Source organism: Coturnix japonica, chromosome 2, assembly GCF_001577835.2.
Source record: "Coturnix japonica isolate 7356 chromosome 2, Coturnix japonica 2.1, whole genome shotgun sequence".
Taxonomy (NCBI): Eukaryota; Metazoa; Chordata; class Aves; order Galliformes; family Phasianidae; genus Coturnix; species Coturnix japonica.
Genome location: NC_029517.1, coordinates 40,914,485 through 40,932,188, shown reverse-complemented (window position 1 = coordinate 40,932,188; position 17,704 = coordinate 40,914,485). Strand labels below are relative to the sequence as shown.

Here is a 17,704-nt window from a genome sequence, read left to right as displayed (position 1 = left end):
CCAAGGAAATCTGTATTTGACATCAGCTGATTGTTTATTTATTGAAGTGCCCCATACCGGAGGAAGTTCCATTTGTTTTTGTACATCTTTAATGCAATGGACATACTTACAAGGTTCATTATGTTCTTAAAAAAAAAAAAAAAAAGCCAATAAAAGGAGGCAACACATTTGGATGAAGGGGTACCAATGGCTTCCATGGTACGGTGGAGAATAAAATCTGCTTGAAACTCACTCTCCATTACAGCAGTGCTTTACTGGGAATCTAAGACTGATTGTCTACTACCAAGCAAAATGAGCCCCGATTGATGGGCCTCCTTCTGCAGTAGAAAAGAAAAACTTGTACTGTAATCATGGTATTTATCCTTAAAGTTGAGATCTCTTTATTTACCATCCCCACCACCCCTGAATGGGTGAAGCAGGGAAAGGAACACAGTTGTTGGTGTCCGCAGAGGTCTTAATGTTCACATCACTTGTAAAAAGTAGTTCTGAATTTATGAGAAGATGCCAGAGGGCTCCAGTAGGAGCTTCTCAGATGGCTTTTTTAATGAAGCCGGTATTTCTGTTAGGTTTCAGTAAACTCACAGGCCCCAAACTCTTAAAACATAAACACACACAATCAATCTTAGGCAGGAAAGCTTTCTGAGCTGTTGAGTAGCTTATCTATCTCAGATAATTAGGTTGCCTTATATAAAAAAAAAAGTTCACCTACCTAATCCTCTAGCACTGGAAAACTAAGGAGGAAAGCATGGCCTCAAGAGTTAATAAATACTTACGTACTTACTTGGATTATTTTAATTTTTGTTATTATTCCAAAGTTGACAGCTTCTTCAATAACCCAAATGTGAAGAGTTTGCCTTTCTGCCTTTGCAAACCACTAGTTTGGTTCAATTCCTGCCCATCGATCTATCTGCCCATCTGCATCCCTACATGGGACAAACAGCTTGATCTGAAGTCCCCACTCCATCACAGTTCCTGCAGCTTAACTTGACGTAGCTTCCTCACCTTAGGAAAGCACGAGCAGTGCATCGCTCTTCCTAGAGCTGCTCCATCCTTCCATTACAAACATGAGGTGACTGAGGACACAGTAATGGCAGTACAGTAAGCACCACGGATGGTTGTGGCAGCCCATTTCAGTGGCTTTCCAACCCCTTTTAACAGCTGATGGCATCGGGCATAAAACGTGCTTCAGTGACGGGCAAGCTTTATCCTAACTTGTAGTTCAGCTGAACCAAGTTCAAAAATTTGACAAGTATTTGTACAGTTATCATGAGGTACAATCTTTTACCTTTTGAAATTACCTATTATGTCCTGTTAATGTCATTAAATGCAGTGCAGGATCATGAAGAAGTATAAGCTATTTTGCTGGAAGAGCACATGAATACCTTGCATTTTTGGTCAACGTTTGCTAAAGCTGATTTGTCCTTAAACCTGATATTTAATCTGCCACGTATATTACAGAACAGCAGGTTCGGTTTCATCCCGTGACTGACCTGAGCCCCACCTTACATTGGAGCTCAAGCTGAACAGTGCTTACAGATACAAACTAACTTCCACGTTAGTGAACGTTCACCAAATACCGTAATGCTGAAACGCCCCCGCGTCGTACACAGCGCTTCAGTTCTCATGCCAACAGAAGGAAGGAGTCACTAGCACAAACCAAAGCACCACCGACTTAATCCACATCTGAACATTACAGTAAGACTTTTTACCTGGAAAAAAACAAACAACTGCTCTTCTTGTCACAAAACTGGATATGACCAAACATCACCATTATAACAGTCAGGAAACCAACTCCTTCCACTGACTTACTTGCAGTCCGGTTCTTTTCTTCAGCAACAAAAAGAAAACCAAACAAAAAACGCCGTGTGGTCGCACTTCGTGTCAAAGAATAATACAGCATCTGCAGAGGCGCTGTCCGCTCCCTCCGACCGAAGGAGGGGGAGTTACTGGAGCAAAGTAAGCATGCACTTTCACGTGGGGTCGATGAGCCTGTGGATGAGAAGTCTACATTTTAATGGGAGAGAAGTAAGCGTAACAGGGCCAAAAATGAGCTCTCGTTAAGGCTGGCTAGCCAAAAAGCATCATCAAATTCCCCAACCTCTTCTCCTGACACGTAATTCCTGCATTCCAGCTGCCTAAATATACTATGTGTACGTACTGTACAGATATAGAAAGAAACACAGTTCCAATAGCAAAAGCACCTAGAATTATAAGCTGCTCATATTGAAAAGCTACGTTCTGTGGGAACGCAGATAGGAACCTAAAAGAACGAGCTCAGATTTTGTTTCCTGCCCTCCCTTTCCTGGGATACATACAGGGCTATTCCCACAATCACAAGAAGCATCAGTGGCGTGGGTGCCCCCTCCAGAACAGGCCCACACAGCACCTACTCGGATTCTTTTGATTCCAGCCCGTGTGACTTGCTGGCAGTCGTACAGCTCAATTCTCTCCAGGTTGTGGCAGTTCTCCAGGTGTTCCAGGGTCACATCAGTGATGAGCAGGCAGTTATCGAGCTCCAGTACCTGCAGCCGCTCGTGACCACACGTGCTGTTGCTCAGATGAAGAATCCCATCGTCAGTGATGAGTTCACAGTGAGATAAGCTCTGAAACAAGAGAAGTAAAGAATATCAGCACAGTTCTCAATGAGTCAGTCCTCCAGCCACCAGCTGTCATCTTCAGCATCTTTCACTCCACTGGTTAAACCTGCAAAGAATATAAAGTTTAAACCCAGAACCAGAAGAAAAGAATCAGTTTAGTTAACAGAAGAAGAAGGGCCGTACTTAATTTTTAACCTTGCTTCCAATTGAGTAGTAGAGCTTAAGAGCTAACTCCTTAATGATGCTCCTGTTGAGTGAGGCAACCTATTGTTGCATACCTCGGTCATCAAAAGGTCCAAACAGCACATCAAGGGTGCCAGAAGCAGGAGACTTTAAAGGATGATCAAGAACACACGAGGAGTGACTTTCACAGCTACTGTAATAGATTCAGTTTTCATGTATGCCACTAGGACTGAGTTTATATATCCTGCAAAGGAGAAAGGTGAGCCAGCAGCCAGAAAGGCAGATGAGAGATGGCTCTCTGCAGCTGTCCTCTTTCCCTCACCTCTGGCTGATTCCATTTTACTCACTCACCAAGACTGAGCAGCCAGCAGTGACTGAGCAACGCCACAACTGCTGTGTGCCATCTCCAGAAGGTGACAGAAATAAGAAGTTTGTTCCTGTCAAAAAGCATTTTATCTTACGTTTACATTCTGTGAGTCTATTAACTCACTGACTACTTAAGTTCTCTCCTGTATCCACTTCCACGTAGGAAACTTCCAGCATCTGAACTGGCTCACAGTCTGGAAACAGTCAGCAGCTGCAGGGTTAAAGAACATTTCTAACAGCCCCGCTGTTTCGAGGAAGGACAGGAGCTGTTGGCATAGCAGCAGCCTGACGGCTAATTAAGTTTTCCATCCCAGGAAGTAAGCAGCTTATAACATTCAGCCTTCCTGAGACACTGTACTTGGTGCTGAAGGAACAATACAAGATGTACAGCTGAGTTCAGAGGACACTCTAAAACAAATATGCAAAACTGTCTGACTTCACATACTTGTTAATGAGTGTTAGAAATATGGAATTTCCAAAGACTTTTGCTTGAAATCTATAGAATAAGGAGATATGGCCTTTTATTTTTTGTGCCATGTGTCCCCATCTGTGGGCTAACAGACAAAGGCGCTCATCTGTGCTAGCAAACAGCAGCAGGTTAAGAAAAATACTTTAAAGTTATTAATTTCTGTGATCTCTCTGGTGAAGCACTGGCAGAACTGGTGCAAAAGATCTCTTGCAAGTACCGGTGATTGCTGGGACGACACCACAAAAACATATCCATCACAGAGGCACAGACCATGTAAGTGACTCCACATCCCCTGACAACTCTGGTTTGGCTTAATGTTACGAACTATGGAATAGAAATGAGGTGGGACAATTAGCAAGTGAAAATAAAAACCATCAGCAACAAATACCGAATCAGGCTCTCTAAAAGCCATCCCTTGCCACCTTGCTGCCTTAGTAACACTGAGCTGGAAAAGCCAATCATAAGACAATTCACTTAATGAAGCAGCAAGCCATCCTCTAATCCCATCTAAGAGCAGATTAGAAAGATACAGGTTCTCACAGGTACATTGCAAGTAGCATGTAAAAAATCTACGCTTAACAGACAACTGGCCCTAAACAGGGGTGCCCCTGCTTTAAGGGCAATCCAGTGATTAATTATAATTAACTAATAATTAATTACTTCTTACAGAGTACTTAGGGGGAACTTCCTTTTTTTGGACAGTACCGTACTACTCAAGGGGATTTTTGTAGCTACACAGTGGACATTCTGTTCTTTATGTCACAGATCCACAGGGATGCTGGAAGAGTTGCGTATCAGGTGTTGAAGCTCACAAACAGAATGTTACACTTACCAATGCTTGTAGTTTAGGACAGTGTATAGAAAGTTGTATCAAGGTGCTGTCAGTTATCTAGAAGTGAAAAACAGCAACAAACAACAGTCAGCTGCCAACAGTGGTGAGGTGTGTGCATGTGGGGGCAACGATCGAGTAAGACATCCCTTTCCTTATCAGATTAAAGCTGTTTTTTTTCCTCCACCATACACTTCTCTGGCAAACACCCAACCAGCTGTTACTCACAATGCATTTCCTTGTACAGAATTTCCACATAATTGCTTCTATTTACTCTCAGTACACAGCACTTACCCCCATCCCCCCCCCCCCCCCCCGCACCCCCATCCCCTCCCCAGTCAAAAAAACAACCCAAACCACCAAAGCAAATTTAATTCCAAGTGTTGATGTTTCTGGAACAGGCTGACCATAGATGCTGTGGAGTCTCCTTCTATGGAGACACGCAGAACTCGCCCGGACGCTTCCCTGTGTAACCTCCTGTAGGGAACCTGTTTCAGCACAGGGTGGACTCAGTGATCCCCAGACATCCCTTCCAACCCCTAAGATTCTGTGATTCTATGCTGTTATTGGTACTACATTCCCACACTTGGCGTTCAATATTTCTTTAAAGGAAATCTCACCAAAACACATTCTTCCAAGTCCATCTTCTCCAGCTCGTGGCAATTCTAAAATAAACAAAAAACAGCTAAGATGAAATCAGATGTAAGGTAATGTGCAAGGACAATGATGTGGGAAAGCATAATCTTCAAGAGGAAAGTGTGAGCTCAATCCCTGCAACTATTTGACCACCGTCAAAGAACAAATGTTAAAAACAACCAAAAACCCCACAAGCAATACAACGTCTCCCTCTCAAAACCTTTACATTTCCAGCCTTTTCTCTTAACGATGCTGGGCCCTCCTTGCCCTGCAACATTTGTGTCATCAGCACAGGGGAGGTTTAGGTTGGATATCAGGAAACACTTCTTTACAGAAAGGCTTGTTAAGTACAGCAATAGGCCCCCCAGGGAGGTGGTTGAGTCACCATCCCTGGATGTGTTTAAAAACCATTTGGATGTGGTGCTCAGGGACACCATTGAGCGGAGGGTTGTTAGGGTAGTATTGCTGGGTTGTGGTTGGACTCAATGAACTTTAAGGTCTTTCCCAACCTGAGCAATTCTATGATTCTAATTGCTTATGACATCTGATCGTGACTAGTTTCAAGAAAATGATGTCACCTTGTGAGCTCACAGCAGAACACGCAGTGCCACGCTGCTCAGACCAACCCCCAGCCATTGTTACCAGCAGGCACAGGAGGGCACCGTTTAATTGCAGCTCACAGAAAAAGGCTTGAAGTGACAACTGAAAGCCCCTGGCTGCAGTGATGAATGATTGAAAACCACTACGTTTAACCACCGTGGCTGGAAAGATTTTCATTCATGCAATATACCAGCAGTGTAAATTATTCCTATTTACACAGCGTGTTTTTGTGCTCAGCTTTCCTAAACCAACAAGCATACAAGTGTAACTTCAGGCATTTGGTGCAGCCAATATGCTTACCTTTCCACAGCATGAATCACAGCACAAGTGCTCACAGTTTGTAGCATATGGCTGAAAGCATTCTGAAGCTTCAAGGGATGCTCAGAATAATCTACTACATGATGATATTTTTGGATGCAAATATGACAAGGGTATTTGTCATCTTTAAATGGGAAATTTGGCTGGAACGTGTAACAATGTTAAGGCTTATGCTAAGCAGAATGAATTCAATTTATACATACTAAAAGAAAAAAAAAACAGAAAAAAAAAAAAGCCAAGAAGGAATCTATTAGCAAAACAGATCTAGTTGCAGCTCTAAGAGCAGTCCAGAAATAAAAATAGATTTAAATCCTGTCCCCTCCCCTCCAATGGACTCCTAATTGACTTTTCTCTTTCTCATATTCCTTCCCAGCAGGACAACATCAACTCACAGCTGCTCAGCAGCAATGAAAACAAGGTGAGCTCTAACTTTCTGAAATGAGCCTTACCCGTGCTAACAGGGTAAAACCAGCATCTGTGAGCTGTGAACATCTTGCAGCTTCCAAAATCCTGAAAAAGTTGGAAATAGTAAAGCAGAATGTTAATACAGGAGAAAGAGAGTGTATTTGACATAGAGGTTGTGTGCGACTCAAAAGCTCTTAATAGCAAAGGCACACGCCTATTTTTCACACTGACTGGCAATTATAAAGCAGTGGGCAGACTCTGGATCCAGCTTATGAGAAGATTCTAATAGTCACAGTACAGGATCTCTCTCTCTTCATGGCGGCTGCCTTCCCCCTCGCGGCTCAGCTGAGGACCAGCAGCTTTCATACCAAAGGCAGGATTCCCACCAGGAGTGACTACTGCCTGTTAAGAAGATACTATTTTCTAGAGGAAAACAATTCTAGCTACACTTGTACTTCTCCTGGAAAGATCTGTGCAATTAATAGCGCTTTAGATTTCTATTTCCCATGTGAGCTGGGAATTGAGAGAACTGGAGAAAGGCAAAAGTCTTAATAACAGCACAGCTTTCTTATGGGACACAGTTGAGTGAGGCAAAAGTTTACTTGGCCCCAAGGAGAAGCTCTTGTGATTATGAATGGCAACATGAGGGCGATCATCACTCCTCAGCTGTCTCAGGGAAAAGTTTTCTGAAGTAACAAAAGCTCTTTGGTCACCCTGTGAGCAACAAGAACTCTGCACACCAGCACACTGGCTTCTGCCATCCCAATGGAAGATCAGGCACCAGGAGTGTGCAAAGATGGAGACAAAACCAGCTTTACCTCCATGGTCTAACTTGCTGCTCTTAAAGTACGTTAGACTCTTACGCTTGCTACAGAAAGCACTAAGAAAGTGGTTGGAGAAGAACCTGCTCCAGAAAAGAAAAACTCCAACCAGCTCCTCATCCTTTGTTACCTGAAATGCATCCCACAAACACCAGAGGCCTCAGTGCCTGCAGACATTAATGTACTCCATACCAGAGTTCAAGACTGCCACGATGCACTACAGAGCATAACAACAATGTGTATATAACAAAATCTGCACAAAAAATATTCAGATATAATTTACCTTTCTTTTTTTTAGTTTTTCAGCATAAAGAATTGCATAAAATCACAAATACTACAAGACATGCCACAACTACAGATACTAAAAAAAAGCAATAGGCTTTATCTTACTCTCACGTGGTTCATAATATTCAGCTAGAAGAACTGAACTTACAGGATCTGCATGTGTATTTGTCATCTATTAATTCTTCTTTCTTCTATATATAACAGACTACATTTGTTCTATAGCTGTGCTGAGGAACAGCCTTTTAGTTTTCATTCAGCTGATACCTCTAACTTAATGTTTTCACTATAAAGGTAATGCACAGCTAAACCAAACTCATGGATATCAGCTGATATCTAAAGAACTGAAACTCACAGATCAGGCCAGTAACAGCACGACATACATACACACAACATGCTCACGAGATACTCACTTCAGCCTTGGGCAGTTTAGACCAAGTGCTGTGAGAGAAGCATCTGTAAGGTTGCAACAGCCCGAAACACACAGTGACTGAAGTCTATGGCATCCTCTACAGATTTTTACAATACCTTCATCTGAAATTTGCTGCAACACAGAAGTTGAAATCGCTCTGTTACTTGTCTGGCAGGAACAAAAACTCAAGTCACATTTCTGAACTTTTTGTCACCCTGTACGTAACCATGGACAACCTGTGGATTTTCAACCAAAAAATGCCATTATGATAAAACGTTTACTGATAACACTGAAAATAATCAACATAGACAATTCTTTCCCCTCTCGGCATTTTTCCAAACACAGAATACTGCCCAAATGCCATCTGAAGAGGGAGATCTTTCTCTTCTCATTTCTCTTTTAATTTGCATTTGCTTTACAGTTTTCATACAGCGCTTTCTTTCTTTTTTTAAATGCAGTTGTCATTATGCAAGATGTCTCACTCCTGTTCAACAGCAGGAGAATCACAGCTACAAAACCTATTTTACACTTAGCGGTAAATATCCTTCAGCTACATTCAGACTCAAAGAACTGAGTTTTCATTTCTCAAAGCTGTTCTGTAGTTGACAGACTGAAGCACAAAGTCTTTCTCGATCTGGAAGATGAAGAAAAAAATCTCTCCGACACAGGCAGCAGCCCCAGGTCGTCCCATGAAACAGCAACAGGAATTACATTATTGGATGCGTGAGCAAATATCTGTTTGTTTAGAGGTCCTCTGCTTTGGAAAACATGTGCTTTCCTCCACTTGTTCCTACTCCAAGACCTTCATTTTTCTGCCAAATGGCTAATCTTTCATGGCAAGGCAAGTCTTCCTTCCTGGACTAACATTACTCTTGCAGTGGTAACAAGGTCCTCTACCATATTTCATATTAAAAGTACACACTTCTTTTATAAGCCTCCCACCTATGGATGCTAACACTGCTACAGTAACAAACCACTACTGCTCTAACCATTACTACAAACATCACCTTTCAAAGATGCAAATAGGATGGGAAACCACAGTTCAGCGTGAAAGGATATCACCTTATGTTCCTCCCCCAAACACTTCAACATACTGAACAAAAAATAGTCCCATGAAGCATCAACTGATGAAACAGATTTCAGTGCTTGAACTCAAGCAGATTTTATGGCATGCTCCAGCAATTATTATTAACAGATGAGCAGTGATGTAACTACATTTCAAGACCTATCTCAATCCTAAAAAGTTAAATCAAAAATAAAGAAAAAGCAGACATAATGCAGCAAACCTAAATTGTGCGTATTCTAAGTACCATCTAATAAACATGAATGATTCCCAGTTATTTCATTAGAAATGAAGGCCTGCTTCCATTACTGTTAAAGAAGGGTGCCATTCTGCTATTTAGATGGTTCCGAATCATTCTCAGTTACGATGCCAATAGATTTTACTCTCCATTATGTAGCCCACAATATGGCTTCTGCTCAATTAGAAATCTTAACATTATGAACAGGTCAAAATGTTTGACCTTAACAGATGGGAGAACAAGAACTACATCTGTGACACTGCATGTTTTAGCACATACACAATTCACCAGAGTTGAATGAATGCAGTTAATTCTTACTCTAGAGAGTCTATAGTCAAAAGACAGAATGATGAAAAAAATACGCACTGTAAATCCACACTTGGCTGTGGAGCTGCCAGCATATTCCACAAGACATCTATTACACACAAACTTATCTGAACTGCAGACATGTACTATCTGAATTATTTAAGCATGTCATTCATCTGGAAATGGTTTAAGATTCCTAGAGAAATGTATCCTTTGAAGTACCAAATACTTACTGTGCAGGACTGCAAATTCAGGATTGCAAGCTCATGACAGTGATTTTGAATGTGTTTCAGTGCTTCATCTTCTAACTGTATCAGCAATTAAATTGGACAAAGGAAAAGAAACAAGAAATTATAAGCAAACCAAAGGAACGTATTCATCTTGTAATACTGAACAAAAGACTACAACAAAAACAATACAATTTTTAAATTCATGGAGATTTCAAAAAGCCAAAAGAAAAAATTTATTCCTAAAGGATCACCCAAGCAGTTATGTACCTGTGTGCAACCTCTAAGAAATAGAGCTTTTAGTCCACTACACCCTTTCACCAGTGCTTCAATACCATCCTTCGTAATCTGATCACACCAGGAAAGATTCAAATGTTCCAGATTTCTGCAACCCTCACTGGGAGAATTAAAAAAATACATAAAGTTAAATCCAGCCTTCAAATAGTCATAACAGTGGGAAACCCAAATTAAACACACTGTTAGAAATTAATGATAGCCAGTGGACCATGCCAGGCCTCCACAGAAAAGTAACGAGAAAAGACCACACACAAACATCATTGTCTACACCCAAGAAGTGCTAGATACAAGATACAGCCAGTGCTGATGCACAGTATTAAGGTTCAACACTGTGGTTTTGTCTTAAAACTTTATTATATATTGAACAGTTCTTTAAATTCTTTAACACAAAACACTACATCTTCTTACCTGAGACCTTTCAAAGAGCTGTTTGTGATGGCTACACAAGATGTCAGATCCAGATGTTTCAGCTTGGAACAGAATCTGCTAAGACTGTAACACGTGCTGCAAAACAGCAGACACACTAAAAATACCTTCAGCTACTTCTTTTTCCAAATGTCACCATCGAACAGAAAAAAACCTTTGACTTACCTGTCAGTGATTTTTGTGCACCCGTTTAAATTTAAGTGTTCGATGTTTCTACAGTTCTGTGCAAAGGTCCTAAAACAGCAATAAAAAGCTGGAGAATTACTATAACGCCAGAAGTTACAATTCAGTCACTAGAGTGCGCTACGTCCCATAACTCCTTCCCATCTCGGGCAAAAAACTTCACCTTCAAGCCGTAGAGAAAAACATCTGTTCCTGTGATTGCCTTATTTTGCTACTGCAAGTTTCCGTCTTGGGTAACTCCTGAAACTAAGTGTTGTTCCTCCCTCAAATACCATTTGAGAGAGGTGTTTATTTCTGCCATTAAACAGAACTGATTTGTTTTGAACGCCTTAACTAAAATCATTAAGGAAACCAACACAAAGGTTGGAATGGCACATCAGTTACATACTAAGTGTAGTTAAGCTGCTGGGAAGGGTTGTTACACATTTCATCACTGAAGCTTCTGTAGGCTCTATCAAGGAGCTCACTCACACATCAAACAAAAAGAACATGCCCTGCACAACACAGAACTGGGACCTAATCTACTTGGACTACTAAGGAAAGCCCTGTGGGCTCTAAATTAGTTATTTATGATTTTAAAAATTAAAATGCATCTGTGTGCACCACTGGGTATGCACGCTAAAGATGATTATAGCTATTACACCACTAAAAGCCTGTATATATCATTATACTAATTACCCCCCAAAAAAAAGCATCAACTTTCTTTTCATCTCTGCAGAGTAATGTTTACAGCTGCAGTGCATTTCAGAACACTGTTTTTATGCCTGCGTTTCCTCCAACTGCATGGATTTTATTGGCAGGGGTGGAGGAAACACACAAAAACATTCTTGTCTGGAGGCCTGCCCTGGTTAACAGATCCGACTACACACTCAGCTGGTAACAACTTCCTGGCTCTCCCGTGTGAATTGAAAACAATGGAAAAAAAAAAACAAACAACAAAACCAGCAGCAGTTACACTGGTGATAGTTTCCACTTGAATTCTCAAAACAGCTATTCCAAACTGCACCTACTGGAGTGAGATTTGCAGTCTAGACATTCTTCAGATCACTTGAGAAGACGTTACGCTCTGTAATAACTTGCAGGAACAACCTGTGAGATTCAAGCAGGGGTGTGTCTGTACACAGATGCCACAAACATTCAGCACCCGCATAGCCAAAACCTGCTTTGATACCTGCCTGTATTTAAATAAACTGCGGATAAAGAAGAAAAAAAATGGATAATTTGTACCACTCCCAGAAATACTGAAAAAGTCCCAGTAAGTCTCACCTTAATGTTTTAAAGCTCACGTGTTTATCTTTCAGTGGTTAATTTCAATACAACCCGCTTATTTTTCAGGGGTGAACCACTGTACTTTCTGAAGTGTCTCAGACACAGCCACCTATACCAGTTATTACAGATGCACTTGTGTATAGCGCCACCAGCCCAGCAGCTGGTCTCTGCTAACCCTGCCCTATTTCCTGCTTGCACAACTAGCCCCACCGACCCATTGATGCACACGGGCTACATGCTGAACTGCTAGACATACTTACTCTAAATACCTCTTTCCTAAATACACTGCCATTCAAAAACATCACAACTCCAGTCCTCTTCTGAGACACCACTAGTACCTGAATCCACTTGCATTTATTGGTTCTATTCACTGCAGGCCCCTAGCCTTAGTGTTTTAATTAGTATTTGTAAGCCTAGATTGAATATGAAAGTTAAGGGGGAAGGTGGATGAAGAGCAGAATTTCCTGCTTACTGTCATCTTTCCTCCTTATACCTTTCTTATTTCTTTCCTGTCTATCCCCTTATTTTGAGCCCCTCTGCAAACATGCCTTCCCCATCTCCTCTATTTCCAGACCTTCCCCACTGAGGACATAGGGGCCATCTGCATATATGCTCTGGGACTGGCAGGGATGCTGCAGAAAGTTAACTGTGGTTAAGGCCACTTCTTTTTTTTACAGCAGTTGCCAGTCATCTGGGAAGGAAATGATAACACACTTTCCTCAGAGGAGACAAGACTGCTTGAAGGTGGCAACACCCCATGGAGCAGTCAGGGAGATGGCTTGTGAGGACTCCCGGGCCTGACCTGCACACAGGGGAAAGGAAACTTCTAAGGAAACCTTTGGGTCTGAAGTCAGGATGTCTGCCTGTGTTACTAAAACAATCTCTTGCTGAACCAGCTGCTGGATTCAGAGAACCATAACTGTCAGGAGTATCTTTTTCTTGTATTAGCAAAATGGATGTGAGGAATTAATTCCACAGATCCGATAAAACCCCTACTATTTGAATACTGAATCAGATTCTAGATCTTTAGCATCATGTAAGACAAATCTAGGAAGATTGAGAAAACAGGAAAAAAGACTGTTTAGAATGAGTCAACAAAACACTTCTAGTCTCAGAACAAACCACACAACAAACCTCTGGCCCAAAGCTGATCAGAGTTCCATTCCAAATCTCAGCATTTCCTACCTCAATGACTTCACAAAAGAGCAGCCACACTAAGTCAGACCGAACATCACCCAGCTTAGACTGCTGTGACAGTGAGGAAGGAGCAACAGCTGCCAAGAAGTTGTATCCTGAGCCTGGCTCCCAGTATTCTGAGTCCTCAAGGACTTGTCAAACAGGGGCCCCTTCAGCAGGAGGTAAGATCAGTGGGTTAAATAAACAAAGAAATACCCGCAGAGGAATCTGGATCATCAGTCTACATATAGAAAAAGCTTACAGGGATTAAAAGTATCTTGTGAGAACAAGCTGCACTGTTCAACTCATCTACTGCATAAAGAAGGGCCAGCTTCCCTGAGATGCTTCTGCTGCCTGTTTGTTCTTACATTACAGAAATAAGAGAATCCCACACCCTTCCCAATTTGGCAGGCACTCAACTGCATCAGTCTTTAGTTTTTCTCCCATTGCTACGGTCACCTCACGTCTAAACAAAAACTATAATCTGGCTACTAATCCTGATGAAATTATGCCAGTAGGTCACCAAAGTACAAACCTAAAAACATTTAAAATGCTTGAAAATTGAGAGAAAAGAAAAATACATCTTTTTAAATTCATTTCTAAGGGGGAAAAAAAGTAGCTATACTTCGTTCTCAAACTGATGGCTCATTTAGTCACTGCTAAGGTACTTAGCAATTAAGTGTCCCATTTTGATCATCAGATATTACTTATATCCAAACAAATCTACCAATAATGACTTATTTCCTAATATTTGGAACAAAAGCAATGTCGTAGCCTAGGACATTACTTACTTTAAAGAGGAGTCTCCAACAACGTGACATCCTCTCAGACTAAGTTGTCTCAGGAACCCACCGCACCTTTTCGATATATTTTCCACAACACGACCCTTAAACCAAATAAAAGGAAGATTTTGTTGAGTTTTATTCTGGCACAACATTCTTAGCAAATTAAAAATCCCAACAGAACCGTATCTCTTTGAAATTCCTTTTCTACTTTAAGAAAAAAGAGTTACCCAATGAGAGAAGTGCTGCTCACTTCAATCTTTAGTTCTCTTTTTGAGTTTACCATACGTGGCTCAATTTTTTGCTTCAGCAATACCCCACCCATTAATTTTGCTGTTAGTTTTGCAAGAAATCTGCAGAACTGCCCAGAAGCACAACAGGAGGCACCTTGTTCCTCAACAACCAGTTGTTACTCCAGCACACAAGGTTACATTATTCACAAAAATGTGCTTAGGCTAGCACATGACACTGAGCTACAGCCTCTCATAAGTCCTGTTTTACAGAATAGCTTGGGTTGGAAGGGACCTCAAGGATCATCAAGTTTACCTCCAGATTTGGTACTAGACCAGGTTGCGCAGGGTCCCATCCAATCTGATCTTGAATACCTCCAGGGATGGGGCATCCACGGCCTCTTTGGGCAGCTGTGCCAGCACCTCACCAGTCTGTTCATAAAGAACTTCCCCCTAATATCTAATCTGAGCCTTCCCTCCATGAGCTGAAAACAATTCCCCCTTGTCCTATCAATGTCTACCCTCATAAAAAGTAGATTCCTTTCCTGTTTATAATCCCCTTTTAAACACTGGAAGGCTGCATTGAGATCTCCCCACAGCCTTCTTTTCTCGAGGATGAATAAACCCAGCTCCCTCAGCCTGTCCCCACAGGGGAGGTGCTCCAGACCTCTGCTCATCTTCGTGGCCCTCCTCCGGACCCCTCCAAAAGGTTCACATCTTTCCTCTACTGGGGGCCCTCGACCTGGACACAGTACTCCAGAGCACTTCAGTCACATCCAGAAGATTTGCCAGAGCCTACCCTTTCAAAGTTATATTTATTTGCATATCTGTTTTGACCATTTGGAAATGCCACGAGACTTCTCATGTTATGCAGCAGTTTACAAACAAAACTTCCTACCTGACCTGCTTCATAAAATTAAATATTTTTTAGAGCTCTCCAGTGACTCAGAATTATTTTCCAGTCGAGGTCAACTACCTTTACTATCAGGATAAAGTCTTCTCAGTGAATTACATACAACGGAGGCTCAATCTACATTGTGGGGGGGGACTCCAAAATCTAACGCATTATTCAAAGCAAACAGAAACAAATAGTAACCTACATGTTCTTATACCCATTTATTACTTGAAGCGTGTTAAAAACCCACCAAAACAGTATATTAAAAAGGACAAGTACAGTAAAATGCGTTCAGGTATTTGAATAATATAGTGTCACTCAAAAACTAGTTCTTCAAATTACTCCAGCTTATATTAGGTACCACAGTGCAACAGATCCTAAGGAACACTTAACTTTAAGAAGATTTTCACACATGTTTGCAGCAGAAAAAAATAATCCTTTATAGTATAGGAATATATTTTTCTTGGTTTGTTCTATGTCATCCAAGGTCTCAAAAAGGAAAAACTATACAACAAAACATGATTTTCCATTATCGAACAGTTTCAGATCAAGTAATGCTGGATGTTTTGTGAAACATCACCAAACAGTACAACAACCAATGGAGCAATAAAGCTGCCAAATGAAGTTAGTAGCTCTTACCTGTCCTTAAGTCTACCAACAAAAACAGATAATACATTACTAAAACAGCTTAAAGAAAAATGAGACATGGTTTTAGTAGCTTAGTGGGTAGTAATGGGAGGACAGCTGGACTGGATGATGTTGTAGGTCCTTTCTAACCTTGTGATTCTATGATTCTGCGATTCTAAAACAGGGCTTTAGCACTGAAAATGAATGCACCTCATTCAAAACTAATTTATGCAGTGATCACTGGTTTAAGTTATGAATAAATTTTAAGCATTCACGTATTACAAATGTACTTAAACACAATATAGTGAGGAAATAATCCTCAAAACCACAATGGGTCCTTACAGAGAAACGGGATCATAATTTAATTTCTTTCACTCTCCTTAACACCAGGCTACAAATACATCTCAAAGGGCAACGCCATTAGGTTCAATAAAGACAAACTCAGCATAAATGTAAAAGCACAACACATTTTCTATACAGCAAAAAGGCTTCAGAAAAAAGCTGGCCAAGAGAAAGGCCACCAGTCTGGTGGGCTTTGCTTTTTATATCTTGGCAAACATGAAACACAAGGTTGTTTTTTAAAGGCAGGTGAAAAAGATGACATTAGAGCCCCAAAACATCTTAGACACTTACTTGCAGATTCCAAAAGTCTTTCTCCTCCCTCTGCCAGATTCTCATATTTAATATCAGTATAGCAGAGGAGTTGGCAATAAAATTTTAAGAGAACAGTGAGAAATTTTACTCTTTATGACTGTAAAGCTTCAGGAATTCTTTAAATTGGGTTTGCAAAATATACCAAATGACCCCCATTTGGATTTTACTTATGTAATTAAAAGCAAAAATTCAGAAGCAAATTCATTATTGTATTCGAAGCTTAATTTGCATTACCAACTGCGAATAATAAACTAGTTTAGATTAAATTAAGGAACTGTATCTCCTGTAGGTTTTGGTCTTCATTTTTCAATGTCATAATTTATTTTCTTATGCACGTCTATAACATTAATACAAATGTGTTTTTTCTTATGGAACATGGCTGCCCTAATTGTTTCATTACATGCTGAAAAGGATTTTAATCCACATGAACCTGCATTTCAGTCAAGGCTCAAGCCATAGGAAAGAAATGTTGATAAAATGGTAGTAAGGTACAGAACAAAACAAATCCAGGCCAGATCAGCAGTAAGGAAGGATTTTTACCATTTTGTTGCTTCAGTCTCTGTCCAAAGACAAGTACTCAGAGAGCTTTCAGCACTAGGTGGCACTCTCACAGAGACTAGAGACAAGCAACACAATCTTCCCTCAAGGTAATGAGTCACTTTGAGCATCTCACTGAATCCAGAGACACTGCTCATAACTTTGTTTTCTAGAAATTATCAGTTCTGAATTTCTAGAACTCTGCATACATACAACATATGCAAATTATCTGATACACTGCTTCCAAGCAAAACTCAAAAACATCATCAGTGTAAAACAGTCAAATAGAGAGTTGCCCATTCACCCCTTTACTGCTTTAATATGCTGAACTTTAGCCTTTAAAATGTGAACTCAAGGAGAGTCTATGAGGTACTTAAAATGGGCTGTGCTCTTAAGCATCACCAGAGGAATGAAATAAACATGGACACTAACCTCTATATCCGTCTGAAAATTAAAAAGGTCTATTCTTTGCCAATTGCTTCCATCCAGAGCTAAAACATTCCATGCCTACAGAAAACAAATAAGAGTTACAAATGTCACTGCCTGCTCCCTTTGTTTTCCTCTCAGCAATTCCAATACAACAAACTCTCAAATACGTAAGAATAAACATTTGGATAGCACTTTCTAAACAAACAAAATGTAATAGCAGATATTAATAATAAAATATTAACTAGTTAAAACCAGAACATTTGTTTAAATTAAGCTCAGATCTCCTAAATGGATCACACTTCAGAGTCTTATACCCATAAAATGTGTAAGAAAGCAAGCAAGCAAGCAATGAAATTCAAAACACATACACAGCATGATTTAACTAGATATATTTGGAGAGAAAAGTAAATGCATGTGAGACATTTTCCAATAAAACCATAGTTCCTC

At 40.6% G+C, this 17,704-nt stretch overlaps 1 protein-coding gene across 3 annotated transcripts in view; it reads right to left on the bottom strand.

The window, feature by feature from the left end:
• Positions 1-11: 11 nt before the first annotated feature.
• Positions 12-17,704, bottom strand: part of FBXL2 (F-box and leucine rich repeat protein 2) — a 42,617-nt gene continuing 24,924 nt past the window's right edge. For 2 of the 3 annotated variants that reach the window (XM_015854168.2, XM_032442427.1), the window contains exons 4-15: positions 17,261-17,335; positions 13,895-13,989; positions 10,641-10,709; positions 10,458-10,553; positions 10,023-10,149; positions 9,759-9,833; positions 7,920-8,050; positions 6,448-6,508; positions 5,065-5,109; positions 4,448-4,504; positions 2,387-2,603; positions 12-1,989 (exon numbers count right to left, since the gene is read on the bottom strand). In XM_015854168.2, the coding sequence (XP_015709654.1) occupies positions 1,706-1,989; positions 2,387-2,603; positions 4,448-4,504; positions 5,065-5,109; positions 6,448-6,508; positions 7,920-8,050; positions 9,759-9,833; positions 10,023-10,149; positions 10,458-10,553; positions 10,641-10,709; positions 13,895-13,989; positions 17,261-17,335 (1,332 nt within the window). In that variant the 3' untranslated portion in view covers positions 12-1,705. The remainder of the gene's footprint in view (positions 1,990-2,386; positions 2,604-4,447; positions 4,505-5,064; positions 5,110-6,447; positions 6,509-7,919; positions 8,051-9,758; positions 9,834-10,022; positions 10,150-10,457; positions 10,554-10,640; positions 10,710-13,894; positions 13,990-17,260; positions 17,336-17,704) is intronic. The other variant, XM_015854169.2, reaches the window with a different exon arrangement.